The sequence below is a fragment of the Alligator sinensis genome, unplaced genomic scaffold (assembly GCF_000455745.1).
Source record: "Alligator sinensis unplaced genomic scaffold, ASM45574v1 scaffold148_1, whole genome shotgun sequence".
NCBI classification, from domain to species: domain Eukaryota; kingdom Metazoa; phylum Chordata; order Crocodylia; family Alligatoridae; genus Alligator; species Alligator sinensis.
Window position 1 is genome coordinate 988,663 of NW_005842407.1, and position 20,654 is coordinate 1,009,316.

The 20,654-nt window shown below is 43.4% G+C and overlaps 1 protein-coding gene across 1 annotated transcript in view; it reads right to left on the reverse strand.

Annotated features, from left to right (window-relative positions):
• Positions 1-129: 129 nt before the first annotated feature.
• Positions 130-20,654, reverse strand: part of LOC102381078 (killer cell lectin-like receptor subfamily B member 1B allele B) — a 21,287-nt gene continuing 762 nt past the window's right edge. The window contains exons 2-7 of the mRNA XM_025211470.1: positions 19,953-20,080; positions 6,437-6,535; positions 5,329-5,430; positions 2,292-2,443; positions 1,895-2,007; positions 130-384 (exon numbers count right to left, since the gene is read on the reverse strand). Of these exons, the coding sequence (XP_025067255.1) occupies positions 246-384; positions 1,895-2,007; positions 2,292-2,443; positions 5,329-5,430; positions 6,437-6,535; positions 19,953-20,037 (690 nt within the window). The 5' untranslated portion in view covers positions 20,038-20,080 and the 3' untranslated portion in view covers positions 130-245. The remainder of the gene's footprint in view (positions 385-1,894; positions 2,008-2,291; positions 2,444-5,328; positions 5,431-6,436; positions 6,536-19,952; positions 20,081-20,654) is intronic.

Genomic DNA, 20,654 nt, shown 5'->3' on the forward strand with positions numbered 1-20,654 from the left:
GTACATGTCCAACTCAGGACTGTTGCTTTCCACAAAGCAACATGGTGCCCCTAGGGATTGAAACTGGGCATCTCCTGTGAAGCTAGCCCTTAATTTCTTAATTAAATAGAACAAGGGAATGATATTTAAAAGGAGACCCCTATCCAACCTTTTTCTTTGTCAATTCAGTTGAGAAAGTCCTTTAAGACCAACCTCAAGCGCTGTTTACATTTCAGTGGCACGGCACAGGCCATTCATGCCATTGCTTATATAGGAACAGCTTCTTTTTGGCAAATCCACTTGTATTCCTCACTGCAAGCAACAGTGACCACCTGATTCTGCCGTGTCAGGATAGCACACAGGTCTCCTTCAGCGTGGTAGGTGTCATGACGGTTCATTTTGAACCTGTGAAATGGGGGAGAACATCATTTTTAAGCTTCTCAAATAACATCTAAAAGGACTAGTCCTCATGTCCCATGCTTAGGCCATGATTTCTTTTTTCATCGCTTTTGACATTGGGCCGAAAATGTCCCAGTACGTGCCTACCTCTCAACCAGCAAAGAGAGTTGGGTGTTGGTCTCATTAACAGCTCTTTGCATTACATAAAACAATGCCACCATCAGTTAGTCTCGGCAAGGAGACCACAGTTGGCATGAGTCATAGAAATTGAACTTCCTCTCTCTTAGATGTTGCTACACCAAGGCAAACCCGAGCCTTGCTACAACCCAGCGCAGAGGGAATTCCATGACCTGTTTAGCTGAAGCCCACACCTTTCTTTAGGCAAAGAATGGCTGGGGCAGTTCAGTCAGGAGTGATCCACCTTGAGCAGGGGGACTGGACTGGATGACCTTGTGAGGTCTCTTCCAGCTCTACATTCATTATCCTAAAGCTGACTAAAAATTGACAAAGATAAGCCGCCGTATTGACAACAACATTCCAAAAACAACTGTAACAACCTTTCTCTTCCTTTGCTGTGTTTCTTTTTAGTGGTCCGTGCATTATTCTCTTCTTACATTTGACAAAGGCTGTTGTGTATGGAAGCTTCTCCGAACTAGTTAGTTTCAAAAATGCCACCCTGCCCTGTCTTCTGCCTGAGTTTGTTAGTCTAAAGCTAACTACCTCGCTCTAGTCTTTTCTTAAGAAGCAGTGCATGTACTTTGGAGGAGTTAGCACATGTGTTGGCAGCCAAGAACCCCAGAGTTTCATTCTCACTGCTACCGCCTATTTGGTGTGACCTTGGGCAAACTTCCTCACCTCACTCACTATCCCCATTCACAAAAAAGGAGATAAATGACTTCTCTAACACAGTTGGAGGTCAGCTAGTATAACTAAAAGTGTCACCTTGGGTGCCTAAAATTAGACACTTTAATCCAAGGTTAGATGTGTAACTGTGCATGACCAGACTTTATGAAATGTTGATCCTTCATAAGCTTCCCTAAAGTGAATGTTCACATGTGGGAGCCCAGCACCTCTGAAAAATCAGGCGACTTACAGTTTGGGTTTCCTAATGGAGAGTTAGGTGTTTAATGTCAGTGTCCATGGTTTGCAGATGCTGGTCATTCTCGTACATCACTTAGAAGGTATAGGCTAAGATTTTTCAAAGCTACATTCTGATTTTGACCTTATATATTAATGGGAATGGAACTGGGTATTTGAACAACTCAGGCACTTCTGGGTAGGTTGTCGCGTTAGCCAAAAGTAAGATGAAAGGCAGGGGAGAGATGCACTTTACAGACTAACTTAATCAGAGACGCATAAGCTTTCATGAGCCCAAGCTCACTTCATCTGGTGAAAGTGTAAGAACAGGAAAGGCAGGGACAACTTCACTCTCTCTTAATATCTACTCTTCTCCTTTGGGATTTAAGTGTATTGAAAGTTTAGCCCAGCCTTACAGAGAAGACCAGGATGCACTCACAAGCTGTCATCATAGAAGGAGCCATCCACCCAGCTCCATTTTGCCATGGAGGATGCTGCATGAAGTCCAATCCAAACCTGGGTTTTACTTTTTGTAATATTCGTGATGAAACCCTGTTAAACATATACAGATAAACAAGTTATGATTATTGGGCTTCAGTCTCTGGGGAAAAACGTTTTGTTTCACCCAGCTGCCACTAGGGTGTGCTTTGGTTTTCTGTGTTTCATCCCTACATATTTCCTCCAGTTGGTTTGGATACATGCAGAAAAAAGCTAATCTCTTCCCCTGTCCTGATCCACCCAACAACTTATTCAAACATTTTATTTAAAATTAAATGGTCCATTGTCATTAACAAAAAACATGCTTTTGAAGTCTCAGTATTATTTTTTACTCTTACCATTTCAGCTGAGTTATGGATCACCAGTAAATGGGATTTCCTTAATGAACAATATTCATGGCTCTTGCTCCAATTCCCAGTTATTTTTGAAACCCAGTAGCACTTTCTGAGATGCAGCAACCATTGTAGAGGGCAGAGGTTACAACTGGCTCCTTTTAGAGAAAAGACAGGAGTGAGATTTGACAAAAGTTGTAGGGGATATCAGATTCAAACTCTCCTTATGCCGCAGTATGGGCACTTCCCACTGAACACATTAACCAATCAGGATATATTTTTTTTAAAATGGAAGGTCTAAAATCTCTCAGAGGCACTTCCAGAGCTCTAGGTGCCTGGTAAAGAAACTGGGAGATTTAGGAGGCTACAGGGCAGGGTTGAGGGGAACTGGCAGAGCTGTGTGGAGAGCCCAGAAATTGTAAAGAGGTGGGATGGAATGCCAGGGTAGGACTGAGAATCCAAATTGGACGCAGGCAAGCCCAGTATTGACATTCCCAAATGTTTAAAAATTATGAGTCAGGTCCCTCCACTCAGAAACTTAGAGACCTAAGAAAAAATGTGGGGTTCTTTTTCCTTTGCCTTCTAGATTCAGAGCCTTTGGGCTCAATAAGGTCGTGTTTTCAAGCTTTACTTTGCAATCACAGAGACTGAAATTGAGCTGAATTTTTTCCTGTAGCCACTCATTTTTAAGGGTAGGAAGGTTAATGTCAATAGCTGTGATTGATTACCAGAAAAAGGGGGGGACAAGAGTAGGGTGAGGAAATGGAAATTTCTTGTCAATAGGGTAGGTGGGTGGGTCCCTCATTCATCTCTGGGACAGTTTCCTGTCCCCAGGGGCAAGGTTTTTCCATTTCTCTGCATTGCTGTTCCACTGTTCCTTCTCTGGTTTAACCAAGTCAGTCTCTTGAGGGTCTGCCCTTCTCGCCTCCTTTTTGAACAAAGTTTCATTGGGAGTTTGGGCTACAGAGTTGAGCTGGTCTAAGGAAAGCTTCTGGAACTTCTAAGACCCCGGAGTCCTTGCTTTCTGGGCAATTACCTCTTCAATTTCCCGCCTCACCTTGATGTTTATTTTCTTTACATCGGAGGCTGCCCCAGGGTTTCCCAATTTTGCTCTCAAACAACCATCGAGTGCCCATGGCCCCTACCTTACAAGCTAATTGCATGGCTCCATTCTTTCCCTACACTGTGCCCCATGCCTCACAGATGGCATCCTCATTGATGTTCTCTTTCACTTAGCTCCTCCTCTAGGGTTCCTGGACCCTCGCTGGTCCCACTTTCAGCCTCTCAGTAGGCTTCCAGACCCTCATGGGTCCCACACTCAGCCTCCCTCTCTCATGGAGAGATCTCCTTCTCTTACATTACCCACTCTTTATCAGGCCATGGTAGGGATGTTAGGTTTCTCTTCCCTCCTCCCTACTGTTTTGAACTCTACCCTCCTCCTCTTTCAACTATTTTTCATCTTCTGAGCAGCATCCAATCCTTTTCCACTTCCCCTTCTATATTACTGTCACCTACTGTCCACCCAATTCCTGCACATTGCTTTCTCTCTCCCTCCAATTCCTGATTTTCTCTCTCCTCCCCAGTGACTCCAGATTCCATGCTGATGACTCACCCAGTTTCTGCCATCCCATACTGACCTAAGGACTTTGCCTGCTCTATTCCAGGTAACAAATGCTGGCCTGTTGCAGGGAAGGCTACTTCCATGGCTGCCATTACTGTTGGCCACATTCCTTCCCTATAGGGGTACAACCTCAACAAGAAACTGGGTAGTCTAGACCAGGGGTCAGCAATGCTTTTGGCCAAGAGTGCTGAGATCATCCAAACTCCACCAATGCCTTGACTTGGCATGCCAGAAATGGGGGAGCCACAAGGGGCCCAATCCTCATTGCTTCAATGGCTGTACGTGTGCCTCTAGATGGATGGCAGGGAAAGGGCCAGGGTTGCACTGCCCCAGTTCCTTCTCTGCCATGCACTGTGAGCCACATGTGCACCTGCCACCACTATGGAGCCAGTGCCAGGGCTCTGGAGCCCTGTGCAGTTGTTTGCAGCCTCCTAGCTGCCTTCCACAGCCAACCTGGACTCTGGGCATGTCTAGCAGGCAACTGGTGCAGCCACAGCAGCAATGCCAGGGCTACAGAGCCCCATGCAGCTGTTTGGAGCCTCCTGCCTGCAGCTGGTCTGGGCTCTGGGCAGCTGCTGGCAGACATTGCACAGAGTCTGGGTCAGCTATGGCTTGCTGAGGAAAATGGCCTTGTGTGCCATACTTTTGCACATGTGCAAGGGGTTGCTGATCCCTGGTCTAGACTCTTTCGGGGCACCACATAGACAGGCAGCTATGTTGTGACCCCAAAGACCCAGTCCTGGAGCTGAGGGTGCCTTGAGACTTGCCTTTATAAGGAAGCAGTGTCTGGGTTAACTTCAAGAGAATTGTGGATACAGATTGTATAAAACAGTGGTTCTCAATCTTTTGGGACTCAAAGCACCTCTCACTGAGCTTGCAGTACCCCTCCATAACTTCTGTGAATTGAGTGGCACCCAATTAAAAAAAAGAATTGATATATTACAGTGCTTACCTTGCAGAGGGGCCAGGCACTGGGGGTATGGGATCATTCAGACAAAGACAAGCCTAAGACTGCATTTATCTACTTAGCTCATGCCTACCTGTGTGCTTACTCCTCACACCTTTAGCACTCTTCAAAGGATCTGGCAGCACCCCAGAGTGCTCAGCACCCTGGTTAAGAATCACTGGTATAAAGGTTGGAAGTAACAATTCTAATACCTTTCTCTTTTCCTCCCTTGTCTTATCTTCCCTGCCTCCTGACCTTTCTATAACTCTCCTTGCTGACAAAACAGCAGAACATGCTTCACCCTCTGACATCTTAAACCTCCCCCCATCCTTTTCCTACAAAGGAATTATGAGCTCACTGCCTAGCAGGATAATGCATTGCCTAACATTAGTAACACCTGAAGATGTATCACCCCACTAATATAGGGTAGCAAATCCTGCCATATATAGTAGGTGATTAGAATGTGGTGTGGTTACCTGCTGAGTTGCTATATTGTGGTTCACACAGACTTTGTCTTAGATGAGATACGAGCTGAGTGTTGTTACTGCTAGTGGCATTTGAAGAGCAGACCTGGAACACTTCCAAACAACAACCAGATGAATAGAGGCAGCCAAGGGTGTGTGATTGTAATACAGATCATTCAGTTACATATGTGTGTGTGTGTGTGTGTGTTTACATCTTGGAGGGGAGGGGAGGGAAGAAAATACAATCATTTGTTAGAAGTCACACCATGTATTTCACTTTCTTCATCTTTATTAAAGAAGGCGTCACACTTAGTCACAGGCAGACAAGGTTCTTTGGGTAAATCTGATATCTTTTATTAGATCAACTCAAATAGTTGGGAAAATTCTTCTTAGCAAGCTTTCAGGTATAAATACCCTTCATCAGGCTGGGGAAGCATCTGCAGTTGGTTCCAGGAAGAGCACACACCAACTGCAGATGCTTCCTTAGCCTGGTGAAGGGTACTTATACCTGAAAGCTTACTAAAAAGAATTTTTGCAACTACTTGAGTTGGTCTAATAAAAGGTATCAGATTTACCAAAAAAACTTGTCTGCCTATGTCCTTAGACCAACACAGCTACAACCTACACCCCTGTAACATTTAGTCACAGGCATTTCCTTTATTAAGTTCTTAAACGTTTGTGGTAATCTTAATACACAGGTCCTTAAATTTAGTTCCTGGACCACCAATAGTAAGCCATTGAGGCTTCCTCCCATGTAACTGGTTCCTCTCCCTGTTTGTCACTGGCATATCAAATTTAAAGCCAACTAACAATGTATTAAAAATTTTCAGAACATTGCTTTGGCTTTTGTTTGAGCTGTCATGGGGATGTTATGCAGCTGATAAGAGAAAGAAACAAGGCGTATCTCACTGAAAATGAAAAAGGAATTGGCCAAAAGACAGTTGAAATGTGCATGCTGTGAAAAAGATCAGGGAATCAACCACTAGTAGGTGCTATGCTAATACTGACATCCATGCTAGGTATGGAACACACCAGGAATTTTGATGGACACTGCTGTGTGGGCTACGATTACCTGTGGGTATGGGAATAAATAACAGCATGACTCTGGGCAGCTACTCACCCATGACACTCAGGACTGTTAGAGCAGCTACCAGGACAATGTTCCCAACACAGCCAATGGTCAGAACAACTCGATGCCAACATGGACACTGGCGGTTGTCTGTAAAAATCAGGGATTAAGAGAACATTTTCATCACAGGCCTTAAAGGACAAAACCAAAGAAAGCAAGCTGTATGTTGGCCAGAAGCTGAAAAAAACTGTCAGGAAAGTCTATTGGCTACAGACTGAACTCATCGAAAAATATTCAGCAGTTGCCTCCTTTCAAATCTTTGCATTCATGTAGGGAGTTGGACCTTCTAACCCTATGATGCTGTATTCACCTGCAAGGGCTCAAAAGAACTTTTGAAATACAATTTGTTAGGGAACAGAAAATGAAAAGCAGAGTTCCCTTCAGTATACAATAAAACTGGAATATATAACCAATACAGTATCCTGAGTAAGGAAGGACACAGATGCAGAACATTAACAGCCATTGCTGATGTTTTCTCCACTAGGGCATTGGCATTCTCCACATTAAAGTTTCTCCAAACTATCAAGTGTAGCGAGAGAGAAGGGGGACACAGGCACAGAAATAAGTACACTGATTCAGAGTGGGAAACTAGACACTTGCATTAAAAGGGGGAAAGAGAGCAGCCCTTTCATGGACTGATGCTTGGTCACACCAAAATTAACACAAAACTGCTGATTTCACTGGTGCTGGCATTTCAGTAGCATGTAAGAAAGTACTGCTTTTGCTTTCATCTTCCAAAGGGTGCCAGAATTAACTTTATCTAGGGAGGTTCTTAACTCTATCTACAATTTTTTATAGTTTGTTTCTCTAAATGTGGTTGTAAACATTGTTTTGTATCAGATGTTTTTTATCACAGGTTGTGGTAGGAAATATAATATGGCTTATCCTAACACAAAAACCACAAAGCAGATAAGGAGGCAGCAGAAGGCACCTGATTTGGAGTACTCAGTAGGCATGTTTACATGTTCATTAATGTGCCTTAGATACTGCGCATTTAATTTACTACTTCCTTAATAAAACACTAACTAAATGCACAGTACCTAAAGTTACTGTGCAGTAGCATCAGCACATACTTATTTAGTGATGCTTACTGTGCATTAGCCTTCTGCACAGTGTTATTAGGCTATTAGCACAGTTTTTGCTGTGACACACTACTGTGCACTGTTATTAGGCCAATGCACAGTAAGTGTCTTGTTTAGATGCGTCCAGTGAATGCAAGACAACTACTGAATGTCTAACCCCAAAAGAGGTTTCCAATCTAAGGGCATCAGTTAGTACAGTGCAGTAGGGAAGCCTGGAGTTTAAATGTGGGAAAAGGAATTGGAGACCAGAAGTAATGACATTTTATTTGCTTTTGGAATCTCTTCTTTTTTTAGCTGCATTGCAAACATTGACTGGGAGGGAAGGAGTGGGGTGGGGTGGGAAGAGAGAGAAAGACTCTAGGAGAAACAAAATAATATTTCACTGCATTTTAATTACTCAGTTCCCAGCCCAGTGAAGATATTATCATCTGCACATTCTCAGAAATTAAGCACAGGATTATTGTTCACAATTGCATACAATACTGCTTAGAACAGTCTGTTTCTGTGTTAGACCTGGTACAACTTCCAGTTTGTCCTGCTGGAAACAGCAACTCGATTTGCGCGTTAAATCATACTTAGAGCATGTGCCAAATCAGCAAACCTATAGATCCGAGTCACCTTGAGGGTCACTTTTACCTCCACTGCACTTTGAGCTATGTTTCTGAAGCAGTGATGTTTGTGACCCAGGAAATATAGCCCTTGACTACACGTAAGTGACCTTATTGAAGTCCATCATGTACCATGAGTGGAACTCTAAACAGCTGGTGACCCAGGGAGACCGATTCTGATTCACTTCCAAGAGCTGGTAGTTCCCTTGATGGTGTAAGATCATCTACATTTTGCTATAATCAACAATAAATTTAATAAAGTTTAATACAAATAGAAAAACAGTAGTTCATGGTCCTCACAATCTAGGGATGATAATGAGTAAACTCATGTATCTTTGGGTTTTTTTCAGTCTAAAAGCTTTGTTCCACTGTTCCAAGCAGAACCAGTTTCATAACATTACCACACTGTTTTCTCACTGCCACCTACAGAGACTGTAAAGCCACTGCTCCTGTTGATAGTCATTACCTCCTCTTGTGCCCAACAAAATAAAAGCTTGGCTGCCAGGTGACAGAGGACAGTCTATGCGCTGTCAGGAGACTGTATTGTTTCAATTAATTCAATGTTGAACTGAACTCCCAGCCTTCAAAATCATGGCTCAGGCCCTTAAAAATCATATTTTTTGGTTTTTTTCTTAAATGGGGTTCTTTTAATTTGTCTTCCGGTTTCTATGTTCTTCTGTGGCACTCCACCTCTTCCAGCTTTTCTTCACAACCATGAGGACTAGGAAACAGGTTTATTTAAAAACAGAAGTTGAGTTTCTTTTAAACACGGTGCATGGACTTCTGATTCATGCCAGTGTGAAAGTTGAATAAAGTATATTGGATTTTTGATTCCACATCATGTCATGTTGTGCCTGCTGAATTACCGTACCCTTAGCAGGAATTGAGCGCATCTGCACAGAGAAAAAATTTAAGGTGGCACCTCAATAGTGTCAGACCCCAAAATCATTTCCTTATATATATCCATCCTCCATTACAGCCCACTTCCCCACTCTAAAAACCCCTTTTGCATGCAATACACCTACATATCACCCAAAAAAGAAACATGAGGCACAAAGAGGAGGAGAGACTTGCAAACCACTGCCATTTATAAAGGAAGATGGTAATTTTTAAAGTTTATCTACACCCATACTGCATGGTGGTTCTAATGGCAAGGCTACTGTAGGTGTTTACTGTTCTCTACTCTGGGTATGAACATGCTAACTTGTGGTTGGTTCAGAAATGGTATGTAGGTCACAACAACATGCCTGGCAGCATATACTGATTCAGAAATTCATTATGGTGAGAAGGTGTTAAAGTGCTCATCACTTTTGCTTCAGTAAAGGAAAAGATGCTCACTTTTTAAATCAAATTTACTAAAAACGTTTTTTTCTGAAACATCTGAATTCACTCCACAACCCTTCCTCATTCACTCTCTAGTCAAAGCACTGAGTGAGGCAGCATCTTGTGGAAAAACCTAGCATGTGCTCATCTGATTAAAAGGTATTATAATGCATATTCACAAGCAAGCTGAATTAAGATGGCATGGACAGCCTCAATTCTGACATTTTCTAACTTTGAGCATTAGACAGTATGCCCTTATTGTTAGTTTAATCATCTTCTTTTGGATGACTAAGGCAAGCAATGGCAGAGAAGGTACAGTTTAATTAAAGTTGAATGTTGAGGTTTGATGGACCATTGATGGCATCCCAGCTGGCTAAGTGGATTGCTTCAATCCCTCCATGACATGCAAGTTCAGGGCAGAAGTTTGCAGTGTGGTTCACTGACTGCACCTCACTGCATATGCAGTTTTAATACAGAAGAGGCTTCTGAGGTCTTTATGGGGGAAGCGTTATATGTAAATAGTAAAAGGTTAAGTGGCAAGAACAATTATCTAATAAACAGAAGATACACTTAGCTTGACATTAGAAAATAAAATTACTGGACAAAGGGGGTACGATTAGGGCTGCATGGAGTTACTGAAGTTTAGTATTTTAGCAATCAGAATTAAAAGGACAGATTAGATTACTTATTTGTAACGTCAAAGCCAGCAAAAATATTTTTAATGTAGAATATTCACAGTGTTTTGTTTGTGAATCAACTACAGATCAAGGTCTATTTCCAGAAATTATTCAGCAAATAATTTTGAATGAACAACAAATTTAAGGAAATCACAGGATAGAGAACAGTTCTGAAACACAGTTTGTATGTTTGTTATAGGATTTTAGGATTATAAGAACAGGACTGGAAGGGATCTCACAAGGTCACCTAGTCCAGCACCCTGCTGTCAAATTTCCAGAGGTAGACGTTCCATGACTTATCTAGATAGTGTGTTCCAATGGTTGAGCATCCTCATAGTCAGAAAATTCCTCCTTATTTCCAACCTAAATTCCTCTATTGTAGCTTCAGGTCATTGCTCCTAGTGTAGTCCCTTACAGTCACAGAGAAAAGACCATCTCCAGCCTCTCTATAATCTCCCTTTAGGTATTTGAAGACTGTTATCAAATCCCAGCTCAGTCTTCTGTTCTCCAGACTAAACAACCCTAGCTCTTTTTGCCTTTCCTCATATGTAGGCTTGGCAGGATTTGATTTTTATCAGTACACATTGCTAAATGTCAATTTAACTTCACACACAGAGGCTGATGAAAAACATTTCCATTGTTAATAATCGAAAGGAGGGGAAGCACAGAAGGGAGTTGCACGCTAGAGTATAGAAGGCCAGTCTCTTTAAAGTGGAAAACAGGGGGTGGCCTAATGACTTATCAATTAAGCAATTAACTGCTTACTCACAAGTGCACCTCTGGACAGAGATAGCAGGCTACTTAAACCCCTACCTGAAACCCAGAAAAGGGGAATGTGGGGGAAGAGTATTTGAGCTGGACCTGAAACAGCAGCTGTAGAGGAAGGCATACAAAACAGTGGCAGGGAGGTTCCTGATGCTTGAGTGAGACAACTCGGCTACAGAGAACTGGTGGCACACTGTAAAAAGAGGTGAAGCAGGCTACTGGTGAGACTGGTAAGTGGAGAAAAAGACTCCAAATAGAAAGGACAAATTTTGGGGTTTTCTTGACCTTTTCGTTGTATTTTTTTCCATCCCAGGGCAGAAGATCTTTATGTTATTAATTTAATTGAAATCAATAACAATGGAAATAAGTGCTTAAAATAAACATCAATATTATCCATCTAAATTATTAAAAATTGAATTCTGCTAAGCCTGTTCATATGTCATACTTCCAAGGCTTCTAATAATTTTTGCTGCTCTCTGGTGCACTTTCCAATCTGTCCACATACTTTTTGAAGTGTGGAACCTAAAACTAGATACAGTAATCAAGATGAGGCCTCACCAGTTCTGAATAGAGTGGAAGAATCACTTTCCTTGATTTGCAAGTGACATTACTGTTAATACAACCCAGTATACTGTTGTCCTTTTTGTAAGACAAGCACACTGTTGGCTCATGTTCAGATTCTGGTCCACTGGAGCCACCAGGTTCTTCTCTGCTATACTGCAGCCTAGCCAGTCATTCCTCAGTCTGTATTGGTACATGTGGTTATCCCGTTCCATGTGCAGGATTTGGCACTTGTCCTTTCTGAATATCATTTGATTGACTGCAGATCATTTATCTAGTCTATCCAGGTCATTCTGGATTCTAGCCCTATTCTCCAGAGTATATGCAATTCCACCCAACTTGGTATCATCTTCAGATTTGCTACGTGTGCACTCAATCCCATCATCCAAATCATTAATGGAGATATTAAACAATACTGGGCCCAGGACAGACCCCTGGAGAACTTCATCTTGATACCTCCTCCTAACTAAACAGTGAGCCATTGATAATTACTCATGGAGCATGATGATCTGGCCAGTGATATATCCACTTCATAGTACTTTCATGTAGTTTTTATTTTCTTGGCTTATTATTGCAAATACTATGAGAGACAGTGTCAAAAGCCTTGCTAAAGTCAAGGTATATCATATCCACTGCTATTCCCCCATCCACAGAGCCTGTTATCTTATGGTCAGGCATGACTTGCTCTTGGTGAATCCATTAATTCTTCTTTGGCAATTAGCAGGCCAGGTGCTGCTCCAGCTCAGAGGCACCCGATCCAACTCTTCCCCAAGACCACCTGGGCTTCCAGTGCCCCATCCACCATGCCTGCCGCCTTCTCTGGATGCCAGCACACCTAACCACCCTCCTGCCACCTCCCTGCACTGCCCCTGGGGCAAGCCAGCCCATTCCCCAACAGCCCCAGGTGTCCTCGTGGCCACAGGCACCTGCTGAAGGCAGAAGTGGTGAGGGCCCCAATCCTTTTTTTTTTTTTGGCAGAGGCTGCCCACCTCTCCAGCAGCTGGGGCAACGGGAGTGGGGGCGAGATAACAGATTAATGGCTGCAACATTCCAGTTGCAACATTGCAAGCTAAACTACCTTGGGATGTGATTTAGTTTGTGACGATGCAAATTTATTTAAACCCCCAATACTTGCCTGCATGTGAAGTGCGATGCCATTAAGACACACAAAGGGAAATTTTCATCACATGTACATGGTAACATCATAATATGTACAAGGGTCCATGAGGCTTCAAATTACTGAGATCCCTGCAACAGACTCTTCTTCCATTTGGGGCAGGCCTGGGTGATAGTCTCTCATGAGTTAACATTGATGTTACATTTTTTTAAGTTGGCCTTGAGGATGTTGCCTCTCAAATTATGTTTTACACGCTCTGTTCAAATTTATGAATTACATTTCAGTTTAAAGAGCCTAATCCAAAATCAAGGAAAGGGCCTTTGAGAGATCCACCGGCAGGACTTGGGTATCACAATATCCAGCACTCAAGCAATGAAACTCACAGCCTCCAAGTTAGACAAGGTTCCTTGGGTGAATTTGATATCTTTTATTAGACCAACCCAAATAGTTGGAGAATAGTTAAAAAGCAAGCTTTCGAGTTCAAAAACCCTTCGTCAGGCTAAGGAAGTTTCAGCAGTTGGTGTGTGCTCTTCCTGGATGGCATGAAAAGTCACCAACTGCTGAAACTTCCTTAGCCTGACAAAGGGTTTTTGAACTCGAAAGCTTGCTTAATAACTATTCTCCAACCATTTGGGTTGGTCTAATAAAAGATATCAAATTCACCCAAGGAAATCTTGTCTGCCTGTGTCCTTAGACCAACACGGCTACAACCTACAAGCCTCCAAGTTATGTACTTGGGTTCCTTATTTAATGAATTAAGAGAATTTAGTGCTTCCAGATACAAGCAAGCTGAGTGAGGGCTGTGAGGAGGAGCATCATTTACAGTAGCCTATGGAAAATGCTCAGTCCAGGAGCAGAGTACAAATCCTGCCCTTCCCTGGGAAGAGTAAGCCTTACTCTGAGCTGAGAGAGATTCTGCTCTCTGTGAAGGATTCACAACTCCGGACCCTTTCCTGGAGTTGGGTGCCTAAGGCCTTTCTTTTAAAGGACCAAGGAGGGATCAGCTGTTTCTTTCAAAGGAGAGGACAGTGGTGTCAGCACACAACAGTGTAACTTGGGCTGCATAACAGGGCATCAGCTTCTGACTCCAACTTAAAGGGGGTGCCAGAATCTCAGCCCATGGGGAGTTCATATCAAGGCAACAGGGACACCATGATACTGCTTTAGCAACAACTGAAATGGGCAGACCACACAATGGCAAGAACTCCAAGGGCCTTTTTGAGTCCCTGGAGCAAATAAAACTCTCCTCTCCCTCCAACCACACTTGGCACCCTTCCCCTCTTCCACCCCAGCACTCAGCAGCACTCCACTAATGTGCTCTTTGGCATGGTTTTGCCCATGGCACAAACCTGCTAGGTACATTTTTAGTGTTGCATCTCTCCTTTAAGCCAACAATGTGGTGGTTAGCAGACTTACCCAGAATGCGAGACACCTGGTTTAATTCCATCCTCTGCCTGAGGGATTTGCAGCTTCCAGGATTCTCAGGAAGTGCCCTAACCACTAGAACAGCCCATAGCCTGGGGAAAACTCTCCTGTTAAACCTGTTCTACTTAGCACAGAATAATTAACATCCCTAGGAAGATTCACTGGGTCTGAAAAAGGGGAGTGAAAAGGTCAAGGTCAAGGTCACTCACCTGGAAATGGGGATTCCTGGGTTCCTGTCCCTGCTGCACTGAACACTTAATAAAAAATAGTGAAACGGTAGTGCAGGGTTGGGAATCTGTATACTTCCCACACAGGCAAGCATCCCACTGATTATTTAATTGGACCATGAAGAAAAAAAACAAGTAAAGACACATGGCAGTATCTTGAGTTGAGATGAGGTATCAAGTAGGGAGATGCAGAGATCTGTGCTAGCACTGAGTTTTCTTAACATATTCCATAAGATTCATTAAGATCTGGGGAAGGGTTAAGCATCACACCAGTGAAATGTATAGGCAATGTACAATTGGGAAACCTTAAAAACAAAGGGAAGAATGGAATTGAAAACGTAATAGAAACTGTCATTATGCCATTGTAAGAGTCCGTACCAGTCCCACACTTTGAATACTGCATGCAGTTCATCCCCCCCAACACAAACTGAAGGAGCTGGACTCAAGTTTGGGGGCAGCTGCAGGTTGCTGTTTCAAATTGTTCATGCCAGTCACCCCATTCTTGTTGCTCCCCAATATAGTGTGCTGGACTGAATATAGGCCATAAGACTCTAGATGGGTTTTGTGTATTTTCCCCTCCCACTTACCCCCTCCTCTGTGGTGCTCATCTTCCCCGACCAAACGCCCATGCAGCAAACAAAACCTCTACACTCACTGCAGCGGTTTCCCTTTACCTTATGGTCTGTGACCACCAATTCCCACTTCCCTCATTTGTGGGATAGCTCCCTTCAGAATCCCACCCTGCCACCAATTTGTACCAACCCTGCAGCCCAGAAACTGGCATAAGAAACAAGGGGGAGTTCCCACTTTTATACAGAAAATCATAGGGGTTAGAGTCACAAGCCAGTGGGCCAAAGGGAAGAACAGGTAAAAGGTAAAGAAACATCAATACTGCGGTAACATACACTCAGCACCTTAATTTCCCCCCACACTTTCGGAGGTGTCCCCAAACAAGGCTGTAGTTCCTAAAGTGTTCAGACTGCAACCTGCAGCTGCAAAATCTGAGTCCAGCCCCTTCAGTCCAGTCCTGGCTGACTGAGCCGGTGAGATTTCCAGCTCCACTTTTCACTCTGTGTAGAGCTGATGAAGTTTCATGTGCACACTTCTGCTCTCTCTCTTCCCCTTACTCCAGCCTCAAGCTTCATCTTCCTCTCACCCTTGCCCTCCACTCCCTGCAGCTCTGCAGACTGCCCCTGGTTTCTCTTGCCGTGACACACATTATATTCACATTACACTAGGTCTCTGAATGCTGAAAGCTCTCAAGTGAACAGGGCAGGGGACAGGTCAGTCTGGATACGGTTCTACATAAAGACTCTTCTTTTTAGTATTAGGCTTATTTGTTATTCAGGGGGACTGTGAGGCTGGGCTCACAAGGAAACTGTTAGCCCCTGCTATTATTAGAATGGCCTAATAAGTGTGTAGCACCTGGATACTTGAGGCAACTGAAGTGAAAATGGGGACAGGAATGAGGGTCAAATGCTAATGAATGCTCCACGGGACACCAAGCAAAGCATGATGGCCAGCACCCACTGGCCCTTGGGACACTATCCAGTGAAACTCTGCTCAGAGATATGAACAGATGAGGGACAGGAAGATGGCCCCACAGCCACCAGGGATCCCCTCTACCCCCCAGCCACAGCCTTCTTCCTGGTTAAATATATTGCCAGCTTAGCTAAGGCCAGGAGGAAGTTGACTAGGAGGTCCCAGGACTTGGTGGGGTCATGAACAGGGAGTGCTCCCTTAGCATGAATCCTGTTTGTTGTGTTAAGAGGTATTGTCAACCCAGGCCCACCAAGAAAACTATAAGCCAGTAATAAGGGAGGCCATTAGGAATGCAACAACTAATTGCTTGGGACAAAAAAAAAAAAGAAAGAAAAAATGGGGAAGGGAATAAGGATCACAGGTTAATAACAAGGGATCGAAAAGGAGACACCAAACAGAGCACACTGACCAACGCCCATGGCCCACGGCCCACTGCCCCCTGAATGAGACAATAGAACCTGTGGATGCCTGAAATGTGAGTAGAGTGACAGGAAGATGGCCTCACAGTACCCTGGGATTCATCCCGGCCACAGCCTCTGTCTGGGTCAAGGAAATCGCTAGCTTGGCTAGGGCCAGGAGGAGATTGACTAGGAAGTCCTGGGACTTGGTGAGTCCACAGACAGGGCATGCTCCCTTAGCATCAGGATACTGGGCTAGATCATAGAATCATAGAAAATGAGGGTTGGAGGTAGGGTGACCATTATAGAAGACATTCCAGTTTTCTGCTACTCTGTCCTGTTCTCTATTGATATGAAACCCAACACCTTTATGTCTTCTATTTTTCTCTATAAGAGAAAAATAAAGGATATACAGGTGTCCAGTTCGAAAGGGACCTCTGGAGTCATCTACTCCAGCCCCCTGCTCAAAGCAGTACCATCCCCAACTAGATCATCCCAACCAACGCTTTGTCTAGCAGTGTCTTAAAAACCTCCAAGGATGGAGATTCCACAACTTATCTGGGCAGCCTGTTCCAGTGCTTTACTACTCTCCTAGTAAGAAAGGTTTTCCTAATATCTAACCTAAACTTCCCTTGGAAGATGGCCCTGTGGTCTGACTGTGTGTGGCAGCTCTGATGCTCCTATGTTCTTGTTAGGGAAATGATACAAAGAAAAATGGGGGGGGGGGGGGCGACATAAGACTGAATCTGTACAAATTAAAACACTTTTAGAAAAATTCTGTAAAACTCAAGTATCCAGTTGGAGGGAAACAATGATGCCAAAAGAGACCTCAAAGGTAAGTGTGAGAAAGAAATTAGACATGAAGTGCTCTGCCAACCAACAAGAAAACACAAGCATCACATCACTGAGCAGACAGTCCCTCCTCTCTGCCTCCTGTGAAGAAATATAGCTTTCCCCATAGTATCCTTCACTATCAGAAAAGTGCAGACAAAAACAAATGCAGAACGTCCAAAGGCAGGAAGGATGGAAATGTCAGAGACTTTGGAAGACCAAAGGACAGAATTCTCAATTGAGCCTAAGAGTGAGAGTCCTGGGAAGCTGAAGTTCCTTCAGCTCATTTGGAAAATCTCATCCTAAATGTTTTTGTTATAGGACTTCTCTTTTTTTATTGCCTGAACAATGAAGAGGGGACACAACAATACAAATGTCATGAATATAAATGTCAAGGAGGTGGGATTACTTAGGGCAATATATAGGGTAGAACTAGGACTAGGATACAGGAATGAAAAGGAGAAAGGAGAAACAATTTAATATCACAAAACATTTACCAATAGTGAGGGGTGTTGAACTATGAGAGAAAGGAGAGCCACCTCAGTTTAAAAAAATCTACTGGTAAAAATACACACACACACACACACACCCCTTCCCTCCATCTTCATAGGAAACAATTCTGCATGGGATAGGAGAGTTTAGAAAAGTCCTTGCACCTTTAACTTCTAAGATTTTATGAATGTATGATGCTGAAAAGTCATAATAATAATAAAACATTTTGCCAGTATAAGGATCTCAATTGCTTGCAGACTGGAACACGACATTGGAAATGATCTCAGACAAAGGAATATTACTGAGTCCCAACCATGAGAGAAATGATGTGAAGGACACAATAGTTCTTGTAGTAATAAATCACTCTGAGGAAAGGTTCCCAAAAACAGCTAGAGAAGGAAAAAATTGGCATCATACTTAAAGGACGACCTTAAAAAAATACCCTGAAATGTCTGGGCTCAGCAGCCCCAGCATAGGAAATGGCACTCCTGACATATCAACATGCTTTTTTTGTTTTGTTTTTTTGTTTGTTTTTTGGTTTGTTTGTTTTTTTAAGTGTTAGCAGATGACCAGGACTTTGCTATACTGTTGCCAATGACAGATGCAAACAAAACCTTCCCTTTCTGCAATAACAAGTCTGCAAATAAATTGTGAAGTAAAATTAAGCAATCTTATTCCATAGGAATCTCATGTACTGTAACTGAACCATACTCTGCAGGTGAAATAAGGAAAACAGGCCTGAAAATTAGCTGTTTATTGATATGACATAAATCTTTCCTTTGGGACATGGCTCTGTCTTTTCACACCTCCATAATCTCATTGGACCTCATTCCCCCTCCCCCTTGCCTTGGACCCCGAGTAATAATTTATATCTGTGTGAAATGGCCCATTAATAAGCTGGTAGAAATGTATTTACATTGTACAAATTTGATTGACTTTGCAAGGTGAGGTGCAAAACCAGAGAGAATCACATTGGTCAGGCCAACTTTGGTCAGGCCGCAGTTGGAGGACTACATCCAGTACTGGGCGCCGCGCTTCAAAAGGGATGAAGCCAGCCTGGAGAGGGTTGAGAGGAGGGCCACCCGCTTGGTGAGAGGGCAGCAGGACAGGCCCTACGAGGACAGACTGAGGGACCTGAACCTGTTCAGCCTCAGCAAGAGGAGGCTGAGTGGGGACCTGGTGGCTGCCTACAAACTCATCAGGGGAGATCAACAGCAAATAGGCAGAGCCCTTTTCTCCCCAGCACCACCTGGGGTGATGAGGAACAATGGTCATAAGCTGATGGAGAATAGGTTTAGGTTAGAGATCAGAAGGCGATATTTTACCATTAGGGTGGCCAAACACCCACGCAACAAACAAAACCTCTACACTCACTGCAGCGGTTTCCCTTTGCCTTATGGTCTGTGACCACCAATTCCCATTTCCCTCATTTGTGGGATAGCCCCCTTCAGAATTTTACTAGGGTGGTAGTAAAATCTGGAACCAACTTCCCAGGGAAGTGGTCCTTGCCCCTACCTTGGCTAAATTCAAGAGGAGGTTGGACGATCACCTGTCTGGGGTCTTGTGAACCCAGCCTTCATTCCTGCCTGTGGCAGGGGGTCAGGCTAGGTGATCTGTTCAGGTCCCTCCTGATCCTAGCTACTATGAAACTATGAAACATCCATAAATGTTAACATCCAATTTACTTCAGTATAAGTAACAGCAGACCCAAGCCAAGAATTAATCTGATAGTTCATCTATACTGGTGTAAGGATGACATTGGGCCAGTTACACTGGTATAGCATTTTTCACTTAATAATCTCAAAGAGTTTAACAGCAGCAGGCAAGTATTATTATCCCCATTTTACAGATCAGTAAACTGAAAAACAGAGATCAGGATTGGTCCAAGACCCACAGTGAGCAAATATCAGAGCTGGCAGGACAGCCCAAGAACAGAAGACTGCATTCATTGAAACTGCATTAAGGAAACACTTGTTAGAATGGTTTAAACAGACACGATCCTGCTTTGAGCAGGCAGCACAGATTAAATGATCTCTTGAGGTTTCTTCCAGCTCTATTTCTTTTTTTTCTGTGATTTACATTAGTAGGAAAGTTAAATATTTGCATAATTCTAATTAGGTTTTGGTTGTCATGTTAAGTTGGCTGTGCAAGTATTAGAACAGTATATCAGTTCTAACATCTTCTCAGGCATATGTATGTTCTGCAACTGCAATATGGAAAATGTTCTTTGCTATGCTGTGTGTTGCAATAAAAACAGAGTAGTCCTATAATCAGACTGTCAGCCACTCTGAGCATTAACTTTAAACCCTACAGGACTGCACAAAAACACAGCCTTGTTCTTTATTTCTTAGCGATTATTTCTTGAAACTACCTGTTGCTGCAGTTTAAAAAAAATTACATTAGAAAAATAAAAGCACATGCCAACTATGGTACAAAAATGAAAAGGAAAGCACACTTACTGAGCTGCTGAGATGGACCTGGTAGGTTTGCATGAAAAGACCCCTCAAGAACATTTAAATCAGCGTAGATGACCTCTCCAGCCATGGCAGGACACGCAACTGAAGGTGAAGCCAGACAGCAAGTGGTTCTATGATTAAGGGTAGGTTCATATTTTTGCATGAAGTGACACAACTAAATTAAGGAAATGACATCTAGCTGAAAGTGTAGGTATTTTTTCCCCTCCCCCATCAGTCTGTGGGCTTCCTCCATAAATTAGGACTTAAGACTCGCTCATCCTTTTTCTGTTGCAATTGTAATTTAAATGCTGAATAAAGCCTAACCAGTACCTGGAAACACTGATGTGTAACCATGAGGGATCTCCTTCATTGTATGTTTTTAAACAAAAGGCTGGATAGGCAGTAGGCCTATGCAAAGTGGCTACTATTCACTTCGAATTCGGATTTGGACAATTCGGGAGACAGTAATTTGATTTGGTGATTTGAATCGCTGTCCTGATTCAATTTGGCCAAATCTGATTCAGCGATTCAGCAGCAGCCGAATCAGGCAGGCCCATCCACCCCAGCCTGGCACTGGCTGCCCCACCTGCCCCAGCTCCTGTTAAAAAAAAAAGCCCTGACTCAGCAGGTGCTGCTGGGCAGGGGGCGATCCCTGCTGGCATCCACTGCCCCACACTGCATGGGGGGCTCTGCCACGATCCCCCA